The 26705-nt window shown below is 43.2% G+C and overlaps 5 protein-coding genes across 51 annotated transcripts in view; 2 read left to right on the plus strand and 3 right to left on the minus strand.

Annotated features, from left to right (window-relative positions):
- Positions 1-2762: 2762 nt before the first annotated feature.
- Positions 2763-11966, minus strand: PCNP (PEST proteolytic signal containing nuclear protein). Of its 2 annotated transcripts, none has more exons than XM_075104756.1 (5): positions 11858-11966; positions 8149-8369; positions 6072-6146; positions 5504-5559; positions 2763-4590 (listed from the first exon to the last, which is right to left on the minus strand). In XM_075104756.1, exons 1-5 carry the CDS (start codon positions 11910-11912, stop codon positions 4461-4463), a joined length of 537 nt encoding a protein of 178 aa, XP_074960857.1. In that variant the 5' UTR covers positions 11913-11966; the 3' UTR covers positions 2763-4460. The 2 variants fall into 2 exon arrangements, with proteins under 2 accessions (XP_074960857.1, XP_074960867.1); XM_075104766.1 differs by lacking the exon at positions 11858-11966 and adding an exon at positions 8393-8586 and having other exon boundaries at positions 8149-8317.
- Positions 11967-12471: 505 nt separating this feature from the next.
- TRMT10C (tRNA methyltransferase 10C, mitochondrial RNase P subunit) lies at positions 12472-17684 on the minus strand. 2 transcript variants are annotated; one of them, XM_075104721.1, is made up of 2 exons: positions 17478-17684; positions 12472-15153 (listed from the first exon to the last, which is right to left on the minus strand). In XM_075104721.1, exon 2 carries the CDS (start codon positions 15120-15122, stop codon positions 13875-13877), a length of 1248 nt encoding a protein of 415 aa, XP_074960822.1. In that variant the 5' UTR covers positions 15123-15153; positions 17478-17684; the 3' UTR covers positions 12472-13874. The 2 variants fall into 2 exon arrangements, with proteins under 2 accessions (XP_074960822.1, XP_074960830.1); XM_075104729.1 differs by having other exon boundaries at positions 17327-17544.
- Positions 17685-17765: 81 nt separating this feature from the next.
- On the plus strand, positions 17766-19377 carry TXNL4B (thioredoxin like 4B). Its single transcript, XM_075104791.1, has 3 exons — positions 17766-18094; positions 18427-18578; positions 19011-19377. The coding sequence occupies exons 1-3, from the start codon at positions 17963-17965 to the stop codon at positions 19174-19176; spliced, it is 450 nt and encodes a 149-aa protein (XP_074960892.1). The 5' UTR covers positions 17766-17962; the 3' UTR covers positions 19177-19377.
- A 1058-nt stretch (positions 19378-20435) lies between these two features.
- LOC142062417 (putative protein ARB2BP) lies at positions 20436-24967 on the minus strand. Its single transcript, XM_075104742.1, has 3 exons — positions 24606-24967; positions 24043-24116; positions 20436-21730 (listed from the first exon to the last, which is right to left on the minus strand). Exons 2-3 carry the CDS (start codon positions 24073-24075, stop codon positions 20675-20677), a joined length of 1089 nt encoding a protein of 362 aa, XP_074960843.1. The 5' UTR covers positions 24076-24116; positions 24606-24967; the 3' UTR covers positions 20436-20674.
- Positions 24968-25043: 76 nt separating this feature from the next.
- SENP7 (SUMO specific peptidase 7) overlaps positions 25044-26705 on the plus strand; it is a 45278-nt gene continuing 43616 nt past the window's right edge. For 7 of the 45 annotated variants that reach the window (XM_075104820.1, XM_075104883.1, XM_075105014.1 and 4 more), the window contains exons 1-2: positions 25944-25989; positions 26552-26592. In XM_075104820.1, the coding sequence (XP_074960921.1) occupies positions 25959-25989; positions 26552-26592 (72 nt within the window). In that variant the 5' untranslated portion in view covers positions 25944-25958. Of the gene's footprint in view, positions 25522-25714; positions 25744-25931; positions 25990-26551; positions 26593-26705 lie in introns of those variants that run through there. The other 38 variants (XM_075105030.1, XM_075105097.1, XM_075105123.1 and 35 more) reach the window with 21 other exon arrangements.

Raw genomic sequence — 26705 nt, forward strand, 5'->3', positions numbered from 1 at the left:
CTTACAAATTATGGAAGGCTGGGGGAGAAAAGGAGAGATAATTATGTTTTTATTACGACTTGCATTACCTTAAATTAATACACTTGTACTGCAAGGAAAACATAAACATAGGCTCATGACTTGAAGTTTCAGTGGAGCGCTTGCTACAGAACCACAGACGCTTTATTTGTGCATCCGTCTCATCAGGAAATCCAATCCCAAGAACCAAATTTAAGAACTAAGTCACAAGATTAGCAAAGGTTTTTAAGGTCTCACTATACGCCACCGAATAAAAAAAATACTCTGAATGCGAGCTGTGACAGCCACTGCCATGCCTACCCACTCTACCGAGCCTCAAGGTAGCTGGTATATGTATCTATACCACAAAAAGTGTGCACGGTAGAGTTTATAAAGGTTTGCTTTGGTAATGGAATCTTGCTTGGACTCCCACCGCTACGGACTTTTAAGTGGAAGTCCATAAAGAGAAATCTAACACGCCACATACAGGCTGCAAGTGTAACAGTTCATGTTTCATGCTTTTAATTCTATGGATAACTATGCATCTATCCTGAGGCGATGGCTCCAAATTACTGAACGCAAGTAGCTTTCCAAAGCGAGCACTACGTAGTTTTTAAGATGTCGATATGTCAAAGTTAGAGAACAGTAGGAGATCCCTTTGTCAGTAAAACCAGAAGAAATAAGGAAGGTGTTGATAGGATAAAGTAAAGAGCAAAATGTTAATTGTCCAATTTTTATGGTGTTATAGTGACTCTTGGCAGAGGAACTAGACAAATCATGGTGACTTTAGAATGTAACCTTCGCTTTGGTAGCTTAAGGGCAAAGCTACGAAGCATTCCTCAATTTATAATGAATTAAAAAAAAACCCACACAACTTCTTTTTGCAGAAGACCTTTTAAGGCCACTGACTACACAGACAAAAAGCCTTCCTGAAATTCTGTTGCTTCTCCAAACAGATTTATCTTATCTTACAGCAGCCTAGAAAGAGTTCTAGTTACACCAGTGATTTCCAAGAGTTGAAAACCTCATTTTGCCTCCTCAGGAAGCAGAAGCCGCCACTTTCTCAACAGCTGACTTTGCCTCCAAGTCGCCTGACAACACGCTTTGGCAAAGCCGCCCTCAGCACGCAAAACCCCGCATGGTCGCGCGAGTTCTGACAAGGCGGCGCTCTACAAACCTGGCAGGCACAGAGATCAAGCGCATCGGGCCCGAGCGCAGCTGTGGCCGCTGCCACAGTGGTCACAGTAGGGCATGACAGTTGTTGGTTTTGTCAAAGTTGGCTGAATACTGTAATTGGGTCATCTATGCCATGGGAGCGAGCCCATGAAGTTAAAAGGGCATCCATCAGTTGCCCTACAGACAGGCTGGTTGGGTACTTCTTTCTGCTGACAAAATGCAGATACTAAGGATCTGGGCAGCCCACCTCCTGCGCGGTTAAAGGAGTGAAATGAGGTGTGTCGGGGGCTACAGCCAGGATTGCCTGAAACACTGCCACTAGGAGGTGACTGCATTTTCGTCTTTTTTTTTTTTTTTAATTATTTTCTTAATATAATTAGCATTAGATGAGCTCTGATCCGTTTGCAACCCAGCAGGCTCAAAAGCAGTCTAGCTGGGGTAGCACAGAGAAGGTTACTGGGTAACTACTTATACCTTCACCTAATGCCTTGAATGTTTTGCACGCTGCTCAGGTGCTAAGTAAAGCTTTACTGCTAAGCAAGCACAAGCCTTTGGAGATAAAACTGCACAAGTTACATGGATAGACATTTCAACCACGGATAGGTAAGGTATACATAACTTGCTATACTAAGCAGCTAAAGGTCTCAGCATATCTCCTGGAAGCACTTAAGATAGCTAAATCAGGCAATTTACCACAAGTTTTAGAATTCCCAAGTATTCTTAGAAAAAGAACAAAAAAAACCCCAAAATACACACGCCCCCCCCCAAGAGGATCTTAATGCAAAGATCACGACTACTGTAACAAAAGCCCAGAACTACAAGTGAGGTTCTAGCTAACATTTGCCTTGACAACACTTTTCAGATCAGTTCCTTCCTGCAAGCGTCAGACATTAAACACCAGCAGACACCCTTGCAGCTACAAGATCATGCTTGTCAGGCACTCAGTCCTGAGTGGATTTAGGCCACCCTGATCAATTTTCTTCCATGAAGCACTGAGAAGGAAGAGAAATCATACATCGAGTGAGGCAGGATCTCTGCTCACCTTCAGCTGAGATCTAGAAGCTGTTGCAGTCTCTCACACAGTCTAGGATTACATTTATGGACCCTGGGAGCAAGTAAGATAAATATAACTTTAGCTCTCTCACTTCCATGGAAGGTATTTCCTAGCGTGTCTGCTGCTCTTGCCTAGCAATTTCCTAAAGGATTTTGAAGTACCAGAAAATCCGGTTGAAATGAACATCTGCTTCAGCCAAAGATGTGGAAGACGTTGTTGGTGGCAGGTTAACTAAAAAAGAATAGGTCCCAAAGTCATCCTCCTATTCTTACTCAACATTCCCTTTTGCTTTTTCCTAATACAAGTGACCGAGACAGTATCAAGTAACTACTGAGGAGCGAGATAAAATTCACTGTGAATTACCACTATCTTAAAGGGATTTATTTCAACAAACATAACCACATGTAATAAAAAGAAGTAAAAAGTAAATGCTTCATTTTGCCTTGCCTAGTTCCAGTAATGCCCAAATCAGTTTTGGAAGACCTGAAAGTCAGTTTTGAAAGTGTTTTGTTTTAAATAAACCAAAGATTTCTGCTACGGAAAAAAAAATGTATACGTTTTTATGTTACGTTTATAACAAGGCTTTTAAAGAAAATAGTTACAGGTATTCAACTGCATCAGACTTCAAAAGAAAAAAGATTACACATACAATACAAAAATACAAAAAAATATTTTTTAGAACTTACAAACTCAAAGGTCTAAGTGGTAGAGCTTTCCTAAAATTTAAAAAAAAAAACAAACCCACAAAACAAAACCAAAAAACAGACCACTTCAAGATGCACTTTCCTTTCTGCACTCGCAGGTTCAACCTTAGCATGAAGAAAGGTTTTAGAGGCAGGATGAAACCAATTAACATGTTGAATTCTACAACCAGTTCCAGGCTGAAATTCATTTAGTGGCCAACACTATCAGGTGTTTGAGTTTAAAAAGAACCTTATGGTTGGTGGGGCAGGGAAGGAGGCAGGGGTGTGTTGCTGTTGGTAACTTTTTGTTTAACAAACTGTTTGCTAGTAAAATGTTTTAGAAAAACGTGATCTGAATTAGACTGAAATTTAGACAGTCCTTACCAGGTTTGAAATCCTACAGCACCCTTCTGCAGTGTGAAAGCCAGGAAATTAAACCGACCAGACTAATGTCATTGTTGACAATTACTGCAAAAGGCAGGCAGGTTGGAAAAGGTAGAGTTTTATTTCCAAAGCTGACACTTGTCAGAAGCATTAGGACTGCAAATACAGTATTTTTCTTTAACCTGATAGTGTCCACTGAGGCCACAGGCATCAAGGCATTCTGTTTTAAATGGCAAGACAGGGAAAGTGCATCTTAGTTTTTTCATAGTTAAGCAATGAGTTACTGATTTTTGGTGTGGCTTTTGTTCCTTCTAGGCATAGTAAAGAAAAATATTTCAACCAAATGTGGAGCTTAATGTACATTAGCTTGTCTTTTTGGTGGTGGCTTTTGTGTACCACGAGGAAAGGCTAACAAGCACTACTCAAGGTAATGATTTAAGAGGAGCACACTGAAAATACTGGTTTACCTTTGTAGTGAATATTCTTTACAGACTGTATCTAATATACAGACAAGGCCCATCTCCTTAGGATGAAACAGGCCACAGAAGGTTACACATCCTACATGAAGTTTTAAACAAAATTAGAGCTAAGTTACCAGAGCCACTCAGAGCAACATAATTCCTAGTTTGCAGAGACTTAACAAAAGGTGACTGCAGGGAGAAAAAAAATCCAGGTTCTTATTGTTTCCTGCATAATTTTATATTCAAATTAATAGTCCAGTAACACTTCTAGCACAAGACAATGCTCACTTTCTTTAACAGTATTCCTAGGAGTCAACTGTTTTTTCTGTTACGAAGAGGGAGCCAGAAGTGAGAATGCCAGAGCATTCAATGTTAACCTGATTAAAGAGACAGTAACCTTTTTCATCCACCTTAATTAATCACTGACAAAAAAAAAAAATCTTAAAAAGGTACCACTCCAATTTCTTTATTATCTGTAACCTTTTGAAACTAATCACATGGAACTACAAAATTAGCAAATGCCTTGAAATCTGTATACAAAACATAAATTACCTCTAATTTCAAACTCAGTTATTAGTGTACCACTCAAAATCTTAAAAAAGTGGCTCCAAAGATAGTCTTATACCATTCTTAAAAAAGGAAACTGTTCCTTTAACGTTACACCCTCCCCTCCCCCCAAACACCCAACTCTCAAATCCACATCATTTAGTTATTTTCTTGGTCATGGACATTTCCAAGATGAGATTTTATATTTCGTTCCCATAGCTTCTGGTTGTCAGAAAAACCATGCTTTCCTTTATTGAAGGAATTTGGTCCTGCTGAGGTTGGTGTATCCCTGTGAAAAGGAAAACAAGATCAGTTGAGAAAATCAGTTCAGCTATAGTAGTTTGTGCAACATGACACTGAAAACACCAATTTCAAGCCCAACCTGCTGCCAGAAACTACCACACATTTCTCTCTTTCCTTCCACAGCCTCAGGAGCCCTCACCATTAGCAACTGTAAGGTGCCACAGAACACATCTCTCTGTAGCACATCAAGACACAGCAATGAGGTGGGGCAGCAGAGGTGGGAGTGGCAGTAACTCCTGCCAGCTGTGAAGAATTTGTTGCAAGAGCTACAAAATTGAGAATCCAAATTTGCTGCTGGGAAAAAAAAAAAAAATCCACTGAAGAGTAGCGAGCCTCCAGGGGACTGGCTTTAAAAGCAGTCTATCATGATAAACATCTTTAAAGTATACATGCTCAAAATTCATCCCTAACTTAAATGAAGCCTCCTCTGAAAACATCCCTATTCATTTTGGGATTGGCCAAAGAGTCACGTTTGTGGCAAACAGAAGAATTAGATATACTTGTTTTAAAAGTAAACAAGCTATGCTTTATCCCTCTGGAAGAGATGATTCTCATCTTCCTCCTGCATGGGAGTTTAAAGATCTGAGCAGACTGCCCTACTTCAAGGCCGTTTATAAAATGGAGAACAAGAAAGATACAAAGTTTAGCTGCAAGCAGTAACTCCCACCTATTACCTTTCCAAGAAGCTAGCTAGCTTCTATTTAATATAGAATTAACTTCCTCAGAAAGAAGGCAGCAAATAAGATTGAAAGTGCAAACGTAGATGTACTACTTTTAACATACAGTCGAAACACTGGGAAATGTTTCTATTAAAGTTTTCTTGTTTCCAGAGAAACAATTTTGAACCTAGACAGGTGTTCTCATACAATAGCCATAACCATAGTTAAAAGCTGACCTACCTTCCAATGTTCTTCATGCGCATCTTGGCTTCTGGAGGCATTTCTTCTGGTTCACTCTACCAGAGAAAAAGGAGGTTAGAGTGCAGCTGGCCACTATCCTTTGACCATTTCAAACACTTGAGATGATACGGTATGGACTACAGCCCTACAGGAAAGCAAAGTGACATAGGACAAAACAGAGGTCCTACACAGTTATAGGAAGAAATACAAATTGCTTTGTTCAACTCTGTGTAAGATGGAACAGTAACACAACAATAAAATATTTAGCAAACCAGAAGACGTGCTACTTTTCTTTGCCTCCCCTTTATCAAGCCCAGGGAAAGCAACCATGAATTGAAATCATGTTGTGCATCTCATTTTCAGGGAAAAGTTACCAGCACTTTAATGATTTCTTAAATGAACACAGAGCTACAAAGTTGTACGTTCTTAAACAGAAACACAAGAGATGTTTCTAGATTGAAAATCCCTGACATTTATGTAACAAGCCTCAAGCAACCCACTCTCCCTGCCTAACTCTAACCCGCACACTGGTACTTTAAGTCGTGTTGACCACTAGCTTGTTACTCACATCTTCATCTTCATTGAAAGCTGCTGCTACGGACAGAGTTTTTGGAGCAAGGGTTGGAACAGGCTCTTTAGGCTTCTGAAAAAAACCAAATGCACAAGTAAAGTAAATCTACTAACTCAAAACAGCTACCCTTGGTATTTTAAATATTTTTGTAAAATGAAGTCAAACATCTTCATTGAAATGGGCAATGAGGGGGGAAAGTGTTTCTGTTTGAATCAAGCTGAAAAAGGTTTCTCTCTAAAGAAAAAAAAAAAGGCTGTTCGTTTGTGCATTATAAACTCTGAAAAGCAAGTTGAGACCTCTCATATGGGGAATTGTTATAAGCGAGTCTTAACTTTCTAGCACACTGCAGGGGTATGCAGCCACTGGTGCACAACATGAACAGTTAAATCAGAACCTGAACAAGTTGTGGTATTCAAAATTTTACTATGTCACCATTTCCATTATTCTTTTGGAGTATTCTTAACCATTGATGCCAGGAAGATGAAGATGTTTATTTTCTTGTCTTTTAAAAACATAACAGCTTTCTGGCTTAGAACAATTCAATACTTTTTAACTAGCAGCAGCATACATCACACAGTACGATTAATATAAGGCTCCATGAAAAAGTATTATTTTGATTTCCAATACCTTCCTCTATTTAAAGTGTAAGAAGCTACCAAACCCTCAACAGTCACACATAATACAGCAGAGATGATACTGAAAGTAACTCTGAGACCACTATGAAAACAGAGTCATCACTAACAGTTTGCATCTACAGTGCTACCGATTATCTAAATCAGTCACATACAGTGCTTCCTCCAGTTTGCATTCGTTGGTGATTATTTCAGATACACTCAGAGTTTCGAAGCAGATACTGCAGCAGAGTCCTTATGCAACTGTCTACAGCTACTCCTCACCAGCAGTGCACACTGTATAAATATCGTGCCATTTTTTAAAGCGTCAGCTCCACAGGAAAGGCTCACATACTAAGGGAGTAAAAATGACTAAAAAGAAACAGGATGAGTTTCAGCACTGTCCAATCTGCTGCACTGCCAGCCACCCACTAAATTCAGTGAGCCAGAAATCCTGAGCCAAATTTATTGCCACTGGAAGTATCTTCCTACACGAGAAATCAGAGCTTGCTAGTGTCTCAGAGAAGGCAGCTTTGTCAATTTTTCCGAAGTCTGAGCTGACCTGATTGCACTTAAACCCTAGAATGCTGCCAGCCCAGATCTCATCTCCCTCCCATCTCAAAATAACAGAGCACTCTTTTAATCTTTTGCAGATCTGAAAATGCTGGCATTGCAGGTGCAAGCCTTTCATGATTACAGTTTGATTTTAATCAGGACAAGGATTTACAATGCATCCATCATAGTGGTACGTGGGAAGTGTAAATGAACTGTATTAAATAGAGAGGCAGCATCTGCCTTGCCCTTGCCCAAGCTAATAGACGACTGACTACTTTGGTAGTAAAGAAAAGCATCAGATTCACATCTGAACAAGCACAAGGATACCTTGTACTGGACAATAAAGGGGATCAGAATTCTTAGGAATCTATGTAACAAAGCCTCATCTCTTGCATATAGGTATAAATGAATCATACTGACCTTGCAAAGAACAGTCAAAGTCATTGAAAAATAAACTATAGCTCCCCACACAAAAATAAGATCTTTGGAGTGGAAGACGACCTATTAAACCATCTCGGAGAGTACTTCCTTTCTCGTAGCTTTAAGCATCCTATGCAATAAGGCTCCCAGCACTGATTTCAAAGTAGCTCGAACAGTTTAACAAGTCTGCTCATTCCCCTTAGGAGATTATTCCAGGCTTACCAAATCTCATTACAAAATTATTCTGTATGTTCAAAGATCTACAGTTCATTTCAATCAACTCTTATGCTTCCTGAGATAATTGACCTGGTATTAATCACCTTGAAGTACTTACACATGCAAGACTAGCTGGCCCCGCAACACTTTCTTGAACTTTATCCAAGTTACCCACATGCAATCCAAGGCTTTTCTTCTGCAAGGAAGCCTCCCCAAAGTAACTCCCCCTTTGCCTCGCTTCCCTTAAAATTAAAAGCCCTCAGTCAACTTACATTTGCTCCTAGTTTGATGGATATTGCAGATGCCTTCTTTGCTGTCTGACTGCCTATGGAAAATCCAAACTTGGACATTTTGGCAGGAGCAGGCTTTGTGGTGAAGTCTTCAGCTTCTTCATTAGCTGCCCGTTTCTCTGCGCTGCGACTCGAACTTTCTCCTCCATTACTGGAAGAAACAGTCTTAGTTTTCACAGGTTTTTCTGCCTCTTCTTCAGGTCCTGGTGAAGTCGAAACAACTTACCAAGATGAGCTATTTTTACTGAGCAGATTGATGGGAGCAGCAACCTCAAAAAGCATTATACTTTGGGTGCAACAGGTAAGGTGTTTTTAGTGACAGCGGTTGCCACCAATGTACATTTAGTGGACAGCAAAACACAAAGAGAAGAAGAAACTGCAAGCACTCCACTACTTGTAAAGAACTTCTTGTGTATGAGCCAGGAAAACAATCTTGAAGCACCATCTCTTTATTTAGTATGGAAGTCAAAGTTCATGTAGTAAATTAAATGTAGATGACTAAATCTTTTTAGGGTTTAAGTTGCCATAGATAAGCTTTCATAATTGGAATCCCAAATCGAAATCTAGAGTAGATAATCTAGGTTAAAATTAATTCTACTAAATTTCTACATAAACATGTCCACGCCAGTCTCTAGGCTTGTCTGGCACAACTCTAAAATCATGGAAGTAACTACAGTGAGGCCGGCTGTCTCAATCACGTTTCAAGTCACTGCTTGTCCGCATCTCATCTGTAATAAATCTGCCAAGCTCTGCTTGAGGAAGGAATCAGCACTAGAAAAACATATATATATTTCAACTTTTCTGGTTTTGTAGAAAGTCATGAGAAACATAGCAGCTCAACAATGATCCACAGAGAAAAACCACTCAAATCACATTTGCACTCCTATACACTCAGCTTCTTCAGCTACACCAAGAGACAAAGGTGTCCTCAGAAAACTCATACGGAACATAGTAAATACTTCAGCAAAAATACATTCTGCTGCTGCTGCAATAAGCAAACCACTGCAGTAGCAGAAGGGGGGGGAAAAAACCCAAAACACACGCATTGAGGAATGGACAGGAAAGCACTCATACTATCAGCCTAAGAAAAACTGAAGCTAGCACCCATTCCTCATTATATCAGGCAGAGAACAGGACCCTCCACACACAGCAAATTCAGACCATTGGGGAAAAAGCTCTTTGCACTGCTCTCTTAATAGCAAAAAGCTATTAGGTAAGATAGAGCAATGGGAGACAAACTAGTCTGAACTGGGGGTCAGCAAGATTGTAGCTTAGAAAAAAAAAAAGGAAGCAAACAACATCAGGAGAAAGAAAAACTAAGGACACCATCTATTTAAATTTTTCTTCTACTTCCCAAATCACATGCAGCGGAATATACCCTTTCTAGCCCACTCTTCTGGCTATCAAGATAAGTGATTGGAAGAAAAATGGATTTATTATTCACCTTTGGAAAGGCAGATAAAAAATAATAGCTCTAATCAATGTCACTCTATTAAAAAATGGTACAAGTCTGCACCACTAGGAATTTGACCCAGAAAGTACAGATATAAAAGTGATAAACAAAGGAGGAAAGAGAAACAAGCAAAATTTATACAAGTGACCTTGGGTACTGGTTCCTGTCTTAGCATAGTTTTCCAAACAGCAGTCTGCAAGGCTATGTATGAGAAGCTTTTTACAGCTAGTCCATGAAATCACATTTAACAGAATATCCAATTACGAGTCCAGTCTAGGTACACTATAGACTGTAAGGTGATTCTAGGGTAGGTAGAAGATTCATTGGCCTTCGAAGTGTTGGAACTGTGGGCCTAAAAGTCTTCTTTTTCATAAGATACAAAATCCACAGCAGCCCCAACCTAGGGCACACTGGACTAGTCCAGGTTCCTAAGCTAATGCTAGCTTGAAACTAATTACACTACAGCTTACTACTTTGACTGCAAATTCTAGAATATTGGTAAGCACAAGATGAAGTCTAACACAATCTACGCACATCTGTTTTCTCACCAAAAAATTATATAGCTTCTCTCTCAGAATTAGCTCCTATCACCGCTGCACTCTGAATGTTATTCTTCTAGGCTCTACCTAGGATGAACTGCAGACTGCTGAAAGAAATAGCTTCCTTACAAAAACTCTTAACTCGCTGAAGGAGCTATAAAGGGCATAGGGCAATTGGGGTAGGCGGTGAGGGAGCTGTTGTGCTGTCCCGTTTCTACAGGTAACAGGTACAAATTAAGACATCTATTATCCATTAAACAGGTCTCTCCCATCTTCCATGCCAATGCATATACATTTTTCACAATATTAAGGCTTCTTTACTTTTCCTAGAGATTTCAAGGAAGCCATATTTTGCGTGCGGAAAGCATCAGTACCATTTTGAACACTAGTCTGACCAGTCTTCTTTTCATGGATTACAGCAATAAAAAGCTATTTCACATATTAATTTTTCTCATGAGTGTCAACAAGCTAAGTAAGTGGACAACTTTCACTGTCTAGGTTTAAGTGACAAGACCGACAGTGCTAATTGGACAGCATTTCAGGATCTCTTGCCCCTGGGAGTCTGACCAGTGGTGGTGGTGGGAAGAAACCAGTCACAACTAAGTCAAGTTTAAGGTAAACCCCACCAATCTTGGCAAAAGCTAAAGACTCTATATTGCTTTCAAAAATCATCAAGGAGTAATGATCCTTCCTTAGGGCCAATGTACCATAACTCATTAAGATCATGCTCCAGCACACCAAGCAGTACACAAGACGGTACAGATAACTGACACACTGATGCTGCCCAGTTACTGTATTACTAACACAAAAAAAAACCAAAACCCAACCACCCCAAAAAAACCTGAGATAGAACCAAGAGTCAATGAACTAGCTAAAATCAGGTATTACTGTTCATATCTTAGTGATTATCAGAAATAACAATCACTGTTGAGGCTACACTAAGTGGTTTACAAGCTTGATTTAATCTTTCAACAGATCAGAGAAATGCCCTCTGCCACAGATATACTTAAAAAATAAAAGAAAACAGCAGGAAAGGGAAGCTCTATCTTAGCAAAGACACTGTCTTCTCAGTTCTAAGCCGGGGAAGAAAGTAGGAAAGATATGATTAAGAATTTTAGGAGAACTGATAATAAGTACTACAGAAAATAACGAAATTTCCAGTCATAATATAAATAATATAGAACCAAACAGAAAACTTGCAGATTGCTTCCAAGAAAGGAAACCGGGGATGCTTAAAACGGGAGATAAGGAATATTCACTGTACCTATTTTTAAAAGGTACCACAGCTGTTAACAGCTAATCTTTAAGGCGTTGTCTTCATCCTTGCCAGCAGCAACAGCCACATTTCTCTCAATACACGGCAGAACTACTCCGCATATTTTTTTTTACCGAGAGAGAAACAACGCATTTACGTGCACAAGGAGAAGCTGTTAGATTTGAGGGGGGAAAAAACCAAACTAACAAAAAAACGGTCCTGTGAGGCTGAGGCCGACCCCCAGGCGTGAGGAGAGCGGGCCCAGACCGCGGCCTCCCCTCCAGCGCAGCCCCCGCAGGGCCGGGCCGCCCCCTCTCCCCGCAGGGCCGGGCCCGGCACGGCCCCACACGGCCCAGCCCAGGTCCACCCGGCCGGCCGGGGGCGGCACCCCGGCATCCCCCCACCCGCCCCGCAGCTCCGCGGCGAGAGGCGCTACGTGTTCACCTCCTCCGGGCTGCGGCCGCTTCGCCTTCTCCCCCTCAGCTCTGCCGTCCGCCATTTTCCCCCGCCTCTGCCTCCGCCTCCCGCGCCGCACATGCGCATGCGCGCCGCCCCGCCACCACCCCTCCGCCCATCCCTCCCCACGACCATAGAGAAAGCGCGGGCCGAGACCAGAGCGGCCAGGCCGGCCCCGCCTTTCGCGGCGCAGCGGGAATGACGCGTCCGGAAGCTCTGCTTTCTCAGCCGGCTAGGAGGGCGGGGAAGCTTCGAGTGACGCCACTCTGATGCGATTCCGGCGGGTAGTCTGGGGGGGGCAAGGGCGAGTGACGGGACCCGGCGCACGTGGGCACTGCTTCCCTCCCGGGGGCTGGGTTGGAGGCTTAATGTCACACACTCCCCCCACCCTCCCCCCCCCGCTGATGTCACACGCAGAATCCCCACGTCACTGGTGTTCAGGAGAGCCACATCCCTGCGCAGCGCTGGCGTCTGCCGCACTCAATGACACAGCCTCCCCACTGGTCATGCTTTAAAAATTATCTTCCATGTTTCACCAACCTGAGCTCAAGCAAGCAATTACGTCATTTTTTCCCTCCCCAGAGCAAAAATCAGTCTGCAGATCAGGAAGAGGATGTTTTTATGGAGAAACAGCAAATAACAGGAGGCACAGCCCAGCAGCGCACAGCTCTGCCTTGTCCCTTACCCATGTGAGGAAAGAGGGTCTGTTTGAGCAAGGCGGCTGCACACTCACACAGCCAGTCCTTGCACCCAAGGACTTGGCAGGGAGCTGGGAGGCAGCCCTCAGCCGCACCTGGCGTACTAACCCGGGATGAAGCTGTGCATACTACCCAACCATGCACAGCCAGGTCTTTCTCGACACCAGGGGTTCACCACACCCAGAGGCCCCTGCGCTTCACAGGCAGAGAAGGGTAGTGCTGGGGTAGTGCATCCTCCACTTTCTAACCCCTCCTCACCACAGAGACCGAATCATAACTAACTCCAGGTATATTTGGAGCCTACCCTTCAAAATTACATTCCCCACTCATAGTTTTTGAACTTTCAGGACAAAAGCCACCATCAGCTATCACTGACTTCAAGTGTTGGGGTAGTCAACTAGATTAAATCAAAAAGATTTAAGCACCCGTAAAGGCACCAAGGAATCCCTCCTCCTCCTCCAGACTGCAGAAAGGATTGTATTTAACAACACGCCCAATGCAGCCCTGCAGCCTCAACACAGACTTTCACAGAGAGACCAACGGACACATTTTCAGCTGTGAGTAGTACAAGACCCTCTCCTCATGTATTTACTAAAAGAACCGTGTACCATCTGAAAAGTTCCAGCACTTTGGGAAATCTACATTACATGGACTGAAAACACAGGCATTCAGGGATAAATGTCTTACACAAAAGTACACAAGGAATTTTTTTGGCAGGGTCAAGAAAACTTGGATTATTCCTTCCAGATAGGGACTCAATTTGTGCCAAATAGAACACCCAGAACCAAACAGAGCAACGCCCCGAACTCATGCTAGGTTTAAACCATTTGGTTTTAGCCCGCCTATCAAGAGTCAATTAATCTACACCCAATAGAAAATCCAGGAAGTAACGGGGAAAGGTCTCTTCTATTTCCCCTTAGCTAACTTTTCAGAAGACAACCGTGGATGGCCTCCACCTGCAAACCCAAAGCACTGAGGTATGCTCTGAAGAGCCACCTTTGCATTCGCGCAGTCACCCTTGTCCCAGCATGACTGAACTGAACAGATTTATATTCTTTGTACAAGGTAATTTTTTAGGACCCATTATCTCATTTCTCTTACATAATTTCAGTCATCTGTGAATAAATTCAATCAGCTGGAATACTAAGGTCATTTTTAAAAACAATCCCTGACAACAGTCCTTTCAAACTTGACCAACAAAGGCATTTTTAGAGATAAATAGCTGAATACAGTTCCAGAAGTCCCATGAAACTGGAGCACTGAAGGGCACAGTTTCCTCGTAATAAATCATTCTCTTCCCCATCACTCTACTTTTGCCTTAGCTTCTTAGAGTAGTTCTTGGCAAATAGCTTCCGTACTTCTTCCTGTCTCTTTCCAAGTTTAAGCGCGTTAATCAGGTTTAAGGTTTTTTTCAGTTCATCCACAGGCTTGCTTACAAAGCTGCAATATTTCCTTTTCGGAACAAATTCCAGAGCCTTCTTCCAGTCTCCAGTATCTTTCAAGGTTAATAAAATATGCATCATTTGATCCAGAGTGAGATTTTTGGCACCGGAGCTCCAAAGCAAGTACTTCTCCAACGGAAGGGCTGCAGTCTCCAGCCCCAGTCGCTTTGCCCGTGCTAAAGAGACTCCTGTTTTTATGCTCCTGTCAACCATTGACCCAATGATATAGATTTTATCGTGGTCAAATGTTTTCATTACTTTGGGAGAATCAGCAGTCAGATAGATAAGCTTATCCTTTGGAAAGACATCTGTGTAGCACTGGTCCGTCACAGTGATAAGCAGTTTGCCCCATGCCTCTCTATAGTGCTTGAGAAATTCCTTGTGATAGAGGCTGTCATCTTTGAAGTTACAGAAGTGGATGTGGAACGGATCCATGGACCTTCGATTGCAGCCTTCACTGAATACTATCTGTCTCACTGTATTTGCAACTTCTCGGATGGACATATCTTTTTCGTAAGACATGTCAAATACTAGAGGTTGGCCGAAGACCATAGACTGAGCAACCCTCCAACTGTATGTTTTATCCATACCACTGGTCCACAAACACACAAATGAATTCCTCTTGGTCTCATCAGTTTTTGAAGCTTGCTCTTGTGTTTCCAGCCTCCTTTCCCTTTTCTCATCCATCTTTCTTTTGTCATTTTTCTTGTGAATTTCTTTGAGATGCAAATATTTCAAATACTTCTTTTTGGCTGACTTGGAAGGGCACTCCATAAAGGTTTTTAGCTGTTCTTCGCTGATGTTTTCTGGAACCAATCTGCCAGCCAGTCTCCACATCTCCAAAAGCTCACGTGCAGCAGCCAAAGCAGAAAGCTCCTTTTGCTCAGGGGCCGTCTTACTGACTTCTTCTTGCAACCCAGACTTCATTACCTTCTTCCACGCATCTAAATCTAGTTTTTCTGAGGGACTGCATGAATTGTCCTGCTTCAGGCCAAGCGATAAACTCAGAGTTCTACTGAGCGGTAACAAATCCTTTTTCATCCCATGCTGTCCAGCAAATGGAAGGACAGAACTTCTTACTATTTTTTTCAGAAGCACATTAGCAGACTGCATGCTTAGGCATGTGCTGTGTTCAAACAGTTATCTGCAAAACACCAATAAAGAGGGGGTTAAAAAAGACAACTGTCAGAAACCTTAAGGAAAACACACACAGATTTTCATCCTTAATAATGCTGACAATAACTCCCTTCCTGAGGAATACTAGAAATTCCTGCTTCCACTATTACTTTCCTACTGTTTTCTAAATGAAATTAGCATGTGTGGCACTGCTGTGAAGGGACATGCTTAGCTCTGCTGCTTAAAACAGCTATACTTACTGAAATTCAAAACATGGTCAAACAACCTTTAAATATTGTACGAGATCTATTTAGATTATCTGTATTGCGTGACAAGCAAGAACCTTCACAACCAAAGCAGGCAAAATGGTGCATGGAGACCAAAAGTATTTTTATACACGTCCAGTGGTGCTTATCTACTTTACCTATACTGTGAAAACAGACAAGATGCTTCATCTTTTAACATTTACTGGCAAATCTCTGTATCACAGAAGACCACATTTTTGCTTTCACCATTATATTTTGGGAAAGCTCTACTGGCAAACTTTAGTACTAAAGTTTTTCCTCTTCTATGCATTTCCACATTTCAGGTCACCGAAACTACCAATGCTGTAGTTTTGCTAAGCCAACACTACTGCCAACAAAGGCACCCTCATGTCCCCTGAGCCCCTTGTTCCTGGGTCTGTCAGCAGCGCAAGCACTTACACGGCCACACTATGAGCCAAATAAGAGAACTGATCTTAGGGACAGCTAACCAGGAGGTGGAGAGAGGGGGGGAAGAAAAGCTAGTTATCATCCCACCAAAATGAGTTACCACACCCTATTCACCAGACACCTCCTAGAAAGGAGAGGAGATGGAAGCATAAACTAGTCTAGGAAAACACCATCTTTCTTCTTTTTGCTAAATTGCCTGTCAAGTTGATATTGGTACATAAAACTACAGACATGAAACCAACAGTCCCATTAATTTCATACACATTTGTATTTAAATGTAACAGGTCTGCAAAAAGAAAAAAAAAACACCACAGAATGTTTAATATTTTCCTTGTCCTATACAAACCTACTGAAACAAAATCAGTGAAGTTTCAGTGTTTGAGAAAACACAATTTGGCCAAAACATAAAAATTAGCTCCAGATTTTAAAAGCAAAATTCATAATCTCCCTAATAACTTACCACCTGAAAATAATTTGATATACAGAAGAACAAGTTAAATCTAATTTTGGACTTTTAGATATATACCTGCCCAAAGAGCCACAGAAAAAGCAGTGTATTATTAGGAAACATTATATAAACTGGCATGCATTTTACAATACTGTAATAGGTCAGATGGGTGACTGGCCTTTCATTTTCTGCTGTTATTAAGACAAAATGAACAAAAACCCCTAAGTGTGTGAAGTTAGGAGAAAATTCGTAAGTGTTATGATAGAGGCGTTCATAATTTTACATTTCAGCGTTAAAGATACTGGCAAAAGTAATAATCAAAAAAGTATGTTGTCCCACTTAAAGGAATCAAGGGATGAGTTCCTCAGTTACCTTACATTGCTGGAGCGCCAATTAAGCCAACAGCTGAATGGCAGATTTACACAATCTAAACACTCAACAACAGCTTTTGATAAAAGCCAAGTTACCTTTCAGTGTATCCAACATTCACCCTACCGTGTCATTACTACAAGAATGACTCTAAATCTCTTTGAAGATCCTAGATTTGTAGGACTGAAAATATTTCTGCCACTTTTTTTTTTTTTTTTTAGCATGACTTTACTGTAACTAATCCCAGGAACAGAAAAAACCTTCGCTGGTGTTTCAGAGTAACCCAGTTAATTCCCCCGGCCCCGGTGCCGACCCCGGGGTTGGCTGTCGGCAGCCCGGACCCCCTGAACAACTTTTAAACCATCCCGCAACTGAACCGAGCGGCGCCAACCCAGGTAACGCCTCACAGCGCCGCGCCGCGCGGCCCTCCCGGGGACACCGGCGGGGGAGCGCGGCCTCCCTTCGGGGCACTGCGGCCTCCGCTGCCGCCCGGACCCGCACCCGCCGCGGAAAGCTGGGTTGGGCGGCAAGGCAGGGAGGCGGGAGGGTGCTCCCGGGCTCGCCGGAAGGCACCGGCGAGACGGGGAGGGAAGCGCGACGGGGCACCTGGGGCGACGGCGGGAAACACGGGGCGAGAGAGGCCTGCCCACCCCCGGCGGCTGCGCCCCCACCTGCCCGAGCTCCGGCCGCGCTGCAGCCCGCCTGGCCTCCGTCTCGTCCGACCCGGGGAGGGAAGGGAAGGGAAAGGAAAGGAATCGGGCGGCAGCAGCGATTAACAGCCACGCGGCAGCAGCGCCCACCCCTCCGCCATCTGCAGCTCACCCCCAGAGGAGCGGCCCGCGCATGCGCAGGGAGGGGCCGGTCCGCCGCGCTCCTCGGCTCGTCCTCCGGGGTTCCGCGGCCTCACGGCGAAGGTTCCGGCCTTCTCTCCTCCCGCCGCCCCGCCGGTTGCGGTGGTGCCCCGGGGCCGGCCCGGGCCGGAGGGACGGCCTGCACCGGGAGCGGCCTGCCGCTGCCCCCGCGCGGGGAAAGCGGTTGAGGCGGGCGGCGGGGGGAGCGTGTTGCGCCTGGGCCCCGCCTCCGTGCGGGGCCAGGGCCGGGGCCGGGGCCGGGGCCGGGGCCGGGGCGTGAGGCGGGCGCTGGGGCCCGAGGGGCGTTTGTCAGCCTGGCGGGGCGGCCGGTGACTTCGCTCTCTCTCTGGTTTTTTTTTTAATAGCGTGGAGAAGTTTCGCTGATTTTTGACGCAGGGTTTGTTGTTTTTACTAACCGTGAGGTGGGGGTTTCGGTGGAAGCCGTGGTCCGTCGGGATGAGTTTTCTCCTGCCCAAGCTGACCTGCAAGAGGGAGGTGGATCAGGCAATAAAAAGCGTGGCCGAGAAGGTTTTGGTTCTCCGGTTTGGAAGAGATAACGATGCTGTTTGCCTGCAGCTCGATGATATTGTAAGAGCGATTTTTTTTAATTTATTTCAAATAAACTCTGCTAGTGTATGTTGTGTACAAGACCGTCATATGTTGCTTTTGGGTAATACAGTGTCTCGTGAAAATTTTGGTGACAAATATTAAATAATACTAGATTCGTAAAATGGTTTGAAAATCAAGCAAATGTTTATGTTATTGTAGGGGTGTACAAAGTGCTTGAAGTAGATAAGACAGGATATCCTAGCCCTGCTTAAGCTGATAAGACTTAAGGGAAACGGGCTTTATGAAGCTTGCCACCCATTTTCCGCTTGTCTCTCAATCCATTTGCCATCCGTCTTTCTCACTCTTTTCAGCTTGCAAAGACAGCACACGACCTAAGCAAAATGGCGGTCATTTACCTGGTGGATGTGAACAAGGTTCCAGTGTACACCCAGTATTTTGACATCAGCTATATTCCATCTACTGTATTTTTCTTCAATGGACAACATATGAAGGTTGATTACGGGTATGTTGTCCTACCTGGCGCTACGTATTATGTCTGTAGGAATTATCCATCTTTCTGTATGTTACCGTGGATGGGGAAGGTAACGTCTGGAAACTAACATTGTCGCCAGCATCTGCATTGGGAACTCGGTAGGAAGCCAGAAGGACGTAAAATTAAGAAGTATTTTGAAACATGCTTTGATGTCATAAGTAGGTTTCAGCTGTGAAACATGCCTGACTCTGCAAAAAAATAGTATGGTTAAAGCCTTAGATATGGTGCTGCACCTTTTTGGACTGTGGAGGTCACAGTATATTCCTGACTTGGTTATGCCATTACTGGTACAGTTCACTCTTTCAGAATGATGATATCTTTCATTATACATCTTTTCTTGTCTTTGGGTATTTTTGCTTTGAACACTTTAACCTTACAATTCTACCTTTGTCTTACATTTAGGTCTCCAGATCATACCAAATTTGTGGGAAGCTTCAAAACAAAGCAAGACTTTATAGATCTGATTGAAGTGATTTACCGTGGAGCAATGCGTGGAAAGCTTATTGTGAGAAGCCCTATTGATCCCAATAACATTCCTAAATACGACCTTCTGTACCAAGGAATTTAAAGGGTTGACCTGAGAGAAAGAATTGTGGGAACGATGTTCTAGATCCCTTTTTTCCTTCAGCCATTTTTAGCCACTTCTGACAATATGGGAGAGTTTGAGCATTTATGTGGAAGGATCATATTGGTCGTCTTCTGGAGACAGACGTTCTGTCACCTTATACTTCTCTTGTAAATAAAGCTACATGTTTGTGCATAGAACTCATGCAAGTGACTATTCTCTGAGTTGCATGCTGACCAGCACCTACAGACCAGGCAGGTTGTATGTATCCTCAGTGACAGCATCTCCAGTGCAGCTTTCTAAAGTGAACTAAAGCACCATGTAGTCTATTCATTGTCTATTTAGTACATTTTTCATTCAGATGCAATAATGGTAAACCTATCTTTATCTAAAAAGCTAAGCTTACTCTCAAGAGCATTCAGCTGACTGTGCCTTTCCAATGGAATTTTGCGCTTTTACCCATTACTGGATAACGGGACAGGAGCTTTTTCAAGTGGTATTAGAAATGACTGAAACCTGAAATGGCTATAAACACAGAAGGGAAGCTGACACACTCTTTTTTTTGGTACCCAGTATTATTGTTTAACTGTTTCTTTGTCTGGGTGGAAACTGAAGGTGTAGGACAAGGTTTTATCATCCTTCAAAGCTCTTTTGCAGCCACTGAGCACTTCCAGTTCCCACAGGATTAAACTGGAAATTCAGAATAACCATTTTGTTTACATTGGCTTTAAAGGTTATTTGACCTTCTGCTTGTATAAATTGCAAACCTTGAGCATGGACATTTAAAAACTCTCTCTATTTCCCACCTCTGTTTAAAATTAAACAGCTGAGAGAAAACAGCAGTGTCATTCTTTTGCATCAGTTTGGTAATTGCAGGTTGCTGGAGCATTGTATTTCTATGGCAGCTCCTGCCCAGTAATCTCACTGGCTTGGTTGGCTTCAAAATGGAAATTACTTTAGCTTGTGCTCTCATGTTTGGGGCTTACCATCTCTGACTGGAGGGAAGGTAGGTAGCTCCCTGAAGTGTCGCTCAACTTCACAGTGAACGCTTCAAGGAGGAAGGTGAATGTTCCAGCTCTTGAAAGATTTTAAACACTATATAGTGTATAGTGGGGAGGAAACAGATCCTGTACATGCTTTTGTGTTATGGACTTCTCCTTTTAATGAAAGCTAAGAAGCGAGTGTTTTCCTGATAGTTTAGTCTGATCATAGAGCCATAACTGCAGAATGTTTATTTTTAAAAAATGATACAGACCAGAGTTGGTATACCTAAACATCTTTATTTTGTGCAACTTCAGATTTCACAGCTAGCCGAAGGCTTTCAACAATGCATTTCTTTCCTAACAGTTAACTCCCATTTGTGTGTTTTTCAAAAACAAACTAGCTTCAAACTTAGAACTGTAAGTTGCTCCACAGTGAGAGGAAGGTCCTTAGATGATCGAAAGGTGCAGGGGTGGTTAGGAGAGGAAGAGACCACTACCAAGAATAAATCAGTGTACCTTTAGTTATTGCCTCTCTTGCTTGCGCTGCTTCTGGTTGCAACAGGTGAATGCCTAAAGGCTGTCATGGTCTTGGCTTTCAGCATGCTCTTCAGGTACTTAAAGATGGCATGTAAGCAGCAGGAGGCTGCCAAGTCATACTTTTCTGTTCCAGCAGAGACAGTAGGACAATTCACTTTCATGAGAGAACCTACAGCTTTACCTAGAGGCTTACTGTTTGACACCCATTCACGGCAGTACTTCTGTATCCATTCTTGTATTTGTGGATCACTTCTAGTCTGGTGCTGTATGTTGTGCACGGAGTCAATGAACGCCACAGAGTACACTTTATTCATTACCTCCTGTTTTCTCTGCACCAGGAGATCGACAAACACCAAGCCACCATAGCCATGGGCAATGAAGGCCACATTCTCGGCCGCGCTCTTTGAAATGAAATGATCCCATACATACACGGTGTGTTCCTCGGGGCTGCTGCTGCCCCTCTTGGGGATCCACCAGATGGACCGCGTAGGAGGCAGTGATTCTCCCCTGGTAGAAAAATTTAACTTCTTTTCAGTCTTCACATCAACAAAGTTGTCATTGGGATTCAGTACAATCACTCCCCTATGGCTTTGAAGGGCCATTTTGATGAATGGAATTTGTGTTCCATGTTCCAGACCTTCACTGACAATCGTCCTTTGCCCCCACTGTCCGGCACGGAAAACTCCACGGTCTTGCAGAAGGACAATTAGGCTTGAGGAACTTGTTAGTGCATCCTTGCTCATGAAGAAGAAACTTCTTGGTTCATCCTCTGTAGCATCAATGGGAATATAAACTTTCTGCAGCATGCAGACTCTTTCCAGGAGCTCATAAACATAGTGGGTAATCAAATGTCCCAAAACTTGATAGCGTTTATGATTCTGCTCATGTGCATTCTTGTAATAATTGAAAACAAAGGACTCATTTGTATCCAGATGCCTCAGTTCACCTTTTACGTTGAAGTCGTACTTCAGTTCCTCTTGATACTCTGAACCATCTATTAGTTTCCTCAAGCTTAGTTCATGCTGTATTTGTAACCACTAGAAATTAAGACGACTATGTCAATGTAGTAATAGGCCTCCATACAACACCTACCTAAAGAAAACCTATTGTATTAGGATTCAGATTTAAAAGTGGTTACAAACAAAATACTCGTTGATACAGACTATCTCTTGGCAGCCTGCAGGAAGCCAGCTGCTTACGGAGCCTCTCACAGATTTCAGTTGCTAAATTCCAACAGCAGTACATTAATACTAACCTCACCAGTTATTCGTTCATCCTTGCAAGCACCTGCCACACGGAAATTGTGGGATGGATGACAGAATAAGCTAACCACCATGACCCAGGTAACAGGAAAAAAGGAAGTCCATACAGCAAACTTTCGTGAGGTTAGATGGAGGTCTCTGGTTTCAGCTAAGATCATTTTTCAACTGGTATGACCAATCAACTGATCAGAATTATACCCAGAAGTGGTTTCCATGCAACTGAAAAGTGAAGCTTATCATAACCTTCCTTTTTTCTAATAACTCTTCACTCTATTACTGATTTTCCCTGGCTGTAGAATGGTAAACATGGGGTAACCTTCAGTATGGTTAGAATCCTGCTTTTATAGGATTTTTTTGTCCTAACAGCAGAGGTTTGCAAGCATTAAATTCCCACAATTATCAGTATTTTTAAAATGAATTTATCACCTTAAAACAGTAATGTTGTTTTGGCAAATGGTTTATATGAAGTTTTGCCAAATACGTTAGTACAAGCTACTAAATTTTTCTTGCTGAACTGACAGAGGTTTTTAAAACACAGTAAATCCCAATACTGTGTTAAACATCACTATGTTAAAACTCATGTACCATCTGATAAAGCTGATTACCAGACAGAAGGTGATCTGAAAATTTTCATGTAAGTGACTTGAGCTGTAACCCACTTTCTTTATGGGATGCAAGTTTCTTTGAGTAAGCTGCTTAGCATATTGAAAATTATTACAGTTCCAAATTTAAGAAAAAAAAAGTCTTTGCTTTCAATAGAGCAATACCATATACCTTTTCCTTTTGAGCAATCTCCATTGGGTCAGAGATGTTAAGTAATCTCTTCAGGGTCATTCCTCTCTTCTGCCTAACAGAGAGGAAGCTAGAAAATGCTACCACCTTCATTTTTATCTCATAAGTACACATAGGAAAGGAAAAAAACTCCAGATTTTACAATATATATGAATGATTCTTGCCAGTTTCTTGGACAAGAAATTGCAAGTACACACCTTCATCTGTGATTTTTTCATTCTGCAGGAAGGCAGGAAAGACACAAAGGAGATGGGAGGGCAGTCTGCTGTACTACTGAAATGTGGGCAATTCCCACAAAAGAGGTAATATTTAGTAGGGAGGAAGGAACATATTCATGTTGTTTTCCCCATGCAACAAAGCGGGAGAAAAATGGACATGGTTTAAGGAAAGATGTCTGTGGAGAAATGCGAAGCACAGAGGAAGCATTCCATAACAATTAGGAATAGGTAAATGCAGTTTCCTCACAGAGCAGCATGCCGTCCTATGGTTCTTTCTGTCCCTTTCTCTCCACACCCCCAAAAGGTTGGAGACTCTTGTTTCCCAATGGAAAGTTACCTTGCTCTTACTTCAGCTACTAGCAACAACATTGCTTTTTCAGTTCCAAAACAAAATAAAGATACATGGTGCCAAATTAAACACTGTGTGTATGTAATATTGAACAGCTGCTGAAATATCTACCTCACAAAGCATTGTGAAAGGTTTCTGAAGACTTCAGGAAGCAGAAGCAAAAAAATACAGTTTTATAATCAGGCATAGGTATGACTTCCCTTCCTAAAATTGTCTTCAAGGTGCAAACTGAAAAGTTTTGGGGCAATTTATAGTAGGTTATCACTTAAAAGGTGACTTGAATAGCAGCACCTTAAAATCATATACTTATTTTTCTGGAGGACTGATTTTATCATAGTAGTGCTACTTATAGAACCAAAAAGCACCTATAGGTTGTTCTAAGTAGAGCTGCATAATGCATTTACTTTTTGGCAAATGTACTTTCTAAATCTGTTGACTGATGCTTGCGCTTCATCATCTATACATAAATGCCATATTCAAGGGTGTTTATTCCAGCAGCCTTTACAATCACTATTTTGATTTAAAAATATTACCATTGGGGTGAGGGGGAGAAATCCCTCTTCCCCCAGCTTTTCTGTTTGGATTATAAGATTCTTCAGCTGTAAATTCAGCCAGTGTTTGTTACGGCAATTGGCATATTTGAAACACTATTACAGTATAAGCATTACTCTTTATGAGATTTTCCATTTAAAAACAGTTTCCTCTATTCTAGTAAAGCCCAACATTACCGTATGGTCTCCTGTAAAATCTGCCATCATCATGGATGGAAGTCTTTTTCGCTCTGGGATTGTAGGCAATTTCTCTGCATGAAAGAAAATAACTGCATCTTAGTTCAGATTTCATTATTTTATATACTTTGTTCTGGGGTGTATCTATAAAATGTACCAGTTGCTGATAGCTAAGCCCATCTGAAGTGTTTCAGATAGCTCCCAGGCATAAGCTAATATCTCACATTTGTGATTTACACCTGACCATAGATTAAAGCTAAACCTCTTTGGTATGAAACTAAAAAGTTGTCCAGACTGGTTTTGCACAGCTTCCCATTACCTAGTATAAAGGCACTACCAAGAGGACAATACAAAAAGCTGCACACAAAACTTACACTTCTGAAGCTACCCTAGAGAAACAAAAACCCAAAGTCTTATAAAACCCAGCAAATAAATCCTTGTCTCCACCTGGCTATGGAAGGATTTCCAAGGCCATGGACTGAAAACCGCGGTGACAGCTGGGGTTAGGAGCGGTCGAGGGCGCCCAGCTGTGTGAGCTGCCCCCCGGCAGAGGATTAACCCACCTTCTGGGGGGGGTTCCTCTCTGACGGGGGAAACGCGGCCAGTGCGGTACAATTTAAACCCAATTCCGTTGGGTCGTGTGTTACTTCTTTAAAAATACCGAGGTTTCCTTGATTGCTTCCACAAATTTTAGCATTTCTCCCATTTCCTGAACGTTTGCTAGCCTGTGTATCCGTTGACTGTAATTTATTGCCTTCGCAGAACTACCAGTTTTGTTACCGCTAATCAGTTTGTCAGGTGCAGGTTGATGTGTGTGGCAGCACACCTGTGACGCTATAATTTGCCTCACGCCATTCACATGTTTTTTTTCCTCTCAGCGGCTCAATTTCAGGCTAAACCCAAGAAGGTTAAAAACCGGTGAGGCACAGCTGCGAGGGGGAGGTGGGCGGGGAGCAGGAGGCGGCGGGACACGGCTGAGGAGAGCAGGAGAGGGTGGGGCGGGAGGCGGTTACTGCCGTTACGGCGCGGGCAGAGGCGGTGCCCGGCCCGGAAGTACCAGGGGAAGCTGCGCAGGCGGCAGCGGGGCCTGGGTAAACAACAAGCGGTGGCGCAGCCGTGGCGGTGAGTGTTGTGCGGTGCCGCTGGTGTCGCTTGCACCCTGCCCTTTAGCCGCTGACAGGCGGGAGAGGGGGTGAAGTTATCCGTGGCCCGGCGGGTCCTGCGCGGCCGGTGTCCCCTCTGGTTGGCCGGGGCTGGGCTGTTCCGCACCGCACGGGGTGTCTGTTGGGAGTGAGCGGCCGGACACGGGGGTGGGATGGGATGTGAGGGGAGGTGGCGGCGATGCCGTTGCTGCTTCTTTGTGAGGAGGCCAAGGAGAGAGTACTGAAGGACAAAAGTGCTGCCCCTCGGTCCGTTTGCTGGTGGGAAGCCCGTTCCCTTCCTAGCGTGAGGGACCGGCGGCTGGGTGAGGAGCTGGAGGTACGTGGTGGGACCCCGCTCTCCTTCGGCTCGGGGGCGGGGTCCTGCGGTGACAGCCCGGGTGGTGCCACCCCTGAGCGGTGCTTCTCTTTCCCTTCAGGGCTGTCAGAAGGCCCCTGTTCGTCGGCTTTTCCTCTTTGTAGGCGTCGGAGTAGGCAGTAGTTTGGCTTTTCTTTAATACTCTATAGGTGTTGCTGTTCTCCACGCCGAGGGACTGGAGCTGTAAGTTGAAAAACGGCTGAGCTAAATGAAAGTCTCTTGAGAGACTGAGCTAGCTGGAGGGTTTGAAGGTCTTACTGGAGTCATACAGAGTATTTGTAAAGAGAATCAACTCCTACGAATGCTGGAAGCTCTGAAGCTGTGTTCTTCCACTGAGGAATTTTATCTGTTAACAGGAATCCTTGAACTTTATCCTTGGAGCTCCTGTAGTCTTACAGATGCCTTCTGTGACTCCTTTTTGCTTTATTGGTAATGTGCTCGCAAGGGGATGAACTTAAGCAGTAAACGCCTTTGCTAAGGCTGAAATCTAGTGAAGATATTAATGATTCTGTCCATGCTGATAATCCAGAGCCCTGCCCAAGCATGCATGTGTCTTATATTGTGGCTGTCAATGAATTTTTACCAAGGTCTGTAGTGACAGGACAAGGGACAATGGTTTTAAACTGAGAGAGGGTTGATTTAGGTTGGACATAAGGAAGAAATTTTTCACAATGAGGGTGGTGAGACACTGGAACAGGTTGCCCAGAGAAGTTGTGGGTGCCCCACCATTGGGCATATTCAAGGCCAGGTTGTATGGGGCTTTGAGCAACCTGATCTAGTGAAAGATGTCCCTGCTCTTGGCAGGGGTTTGGACTAGATGCTGTTAAAGGTCCCTTCCAGCCCAAACTGTTCTATGAGCGAGTTTTCTTTGTGCTAGCTTGCTCAAAAATGATTTTCTTGTTCTCGCTTAGTACCTACTACTGTGGCCCTGCTTCCTTCTGAATAAATAACACTCAAATAGTTAAACTTATTTTATATCTTTTTTTTTTAGTAGAAAAAATCATGGAAGGAAGAACATCATCTTCATGTCATGTAAGTGCAAGTGTTCCTACAATTTGCAACAATTTACTTGGGGGCTGTGGGTATCTTAGGGTGTTCTGATGTATTTGCACAACCAAATTCATCCTTCAGTAGTCCAGCTTTAT

This window comes from Phalacrocorax aristotelis, chromosome 1 (genome assembly GCF_949628215.1).
Source record: "Phalacrocorax aristotelis chromosome 1, bGulAri2.1, whole genome shotgun sequence".
Taxonomy (NCBI): domain Eukaryota; kingdom Metazoa; phylum Chordata; class Aves; order Suliformes; family Phalacrocoracidae; genus Phalacrocorax; species Phalacrocorax aristotelis.

Bases quoted from the DNA above. Each gene is read 5' to 3' on its own strand.
- LOC142062417 (XM_075104742.1), bottom strand. From the start codon at position 24,075: ATGATGATGGCAGATTTTACAGGAGACCATACG. The intron at 21,731-24,042 runs GTAATGTTGGGC...CTTAATTTCTAG, and splicing joins ATTTTACAGGAGACCATACG to TGGTTACAAATACAGCATGA.
- PCNP (XM_075104756.1), bottom strand. From the start codon at position 11,912: ATGGCGGACGGCAGAGCTGAGGGGGAGAAGGCGAAGCGGCCGCAGCCC. The intron at 8,370-11,857 runs GTGAACACGTAG...CGACTTCACCAG, and splicing joins GCGGCCGCAGCCCGGAGGAG to GACCTGAAGAAGAGGCAGAA. The intron at 4,591-5,503 runs GTAGGTCAGCTT...TCCTTTTCACAG, and splicing joins CGCATGAAGAACATTGGAAG to GGATACACCAACCTCAGCAG.
- TRMT10C (XM_075104721.1), bottom strand. From the start codon at position 15,122: ATGCAGTCTGCTAATGTGCTTCTGAAAAAAATAGTAAGAAGTTCTGTC.
- TXNL4B (XM_075104791.1), top strand. From the start codon at position 17,963: ATGAGTTTTCTCCTGCCCAAGCTGACCTGCAAGAGGGAGGTGGATCAG. The intron at 18,095-18,426 runs GTAAGAGCGATT...CACTCTTTTCAG, and splicing joins GCCTGCAGCTCGATGATATT to CTTGCAAAGACAGCACACGA. The intron at 18,579-19,010 runs GTATGTTGTCCT...TCTTACATTTAG, and splicing joins CATATGAAGGTTGATTACGG to GTCTCCAGATCATACCAAAT.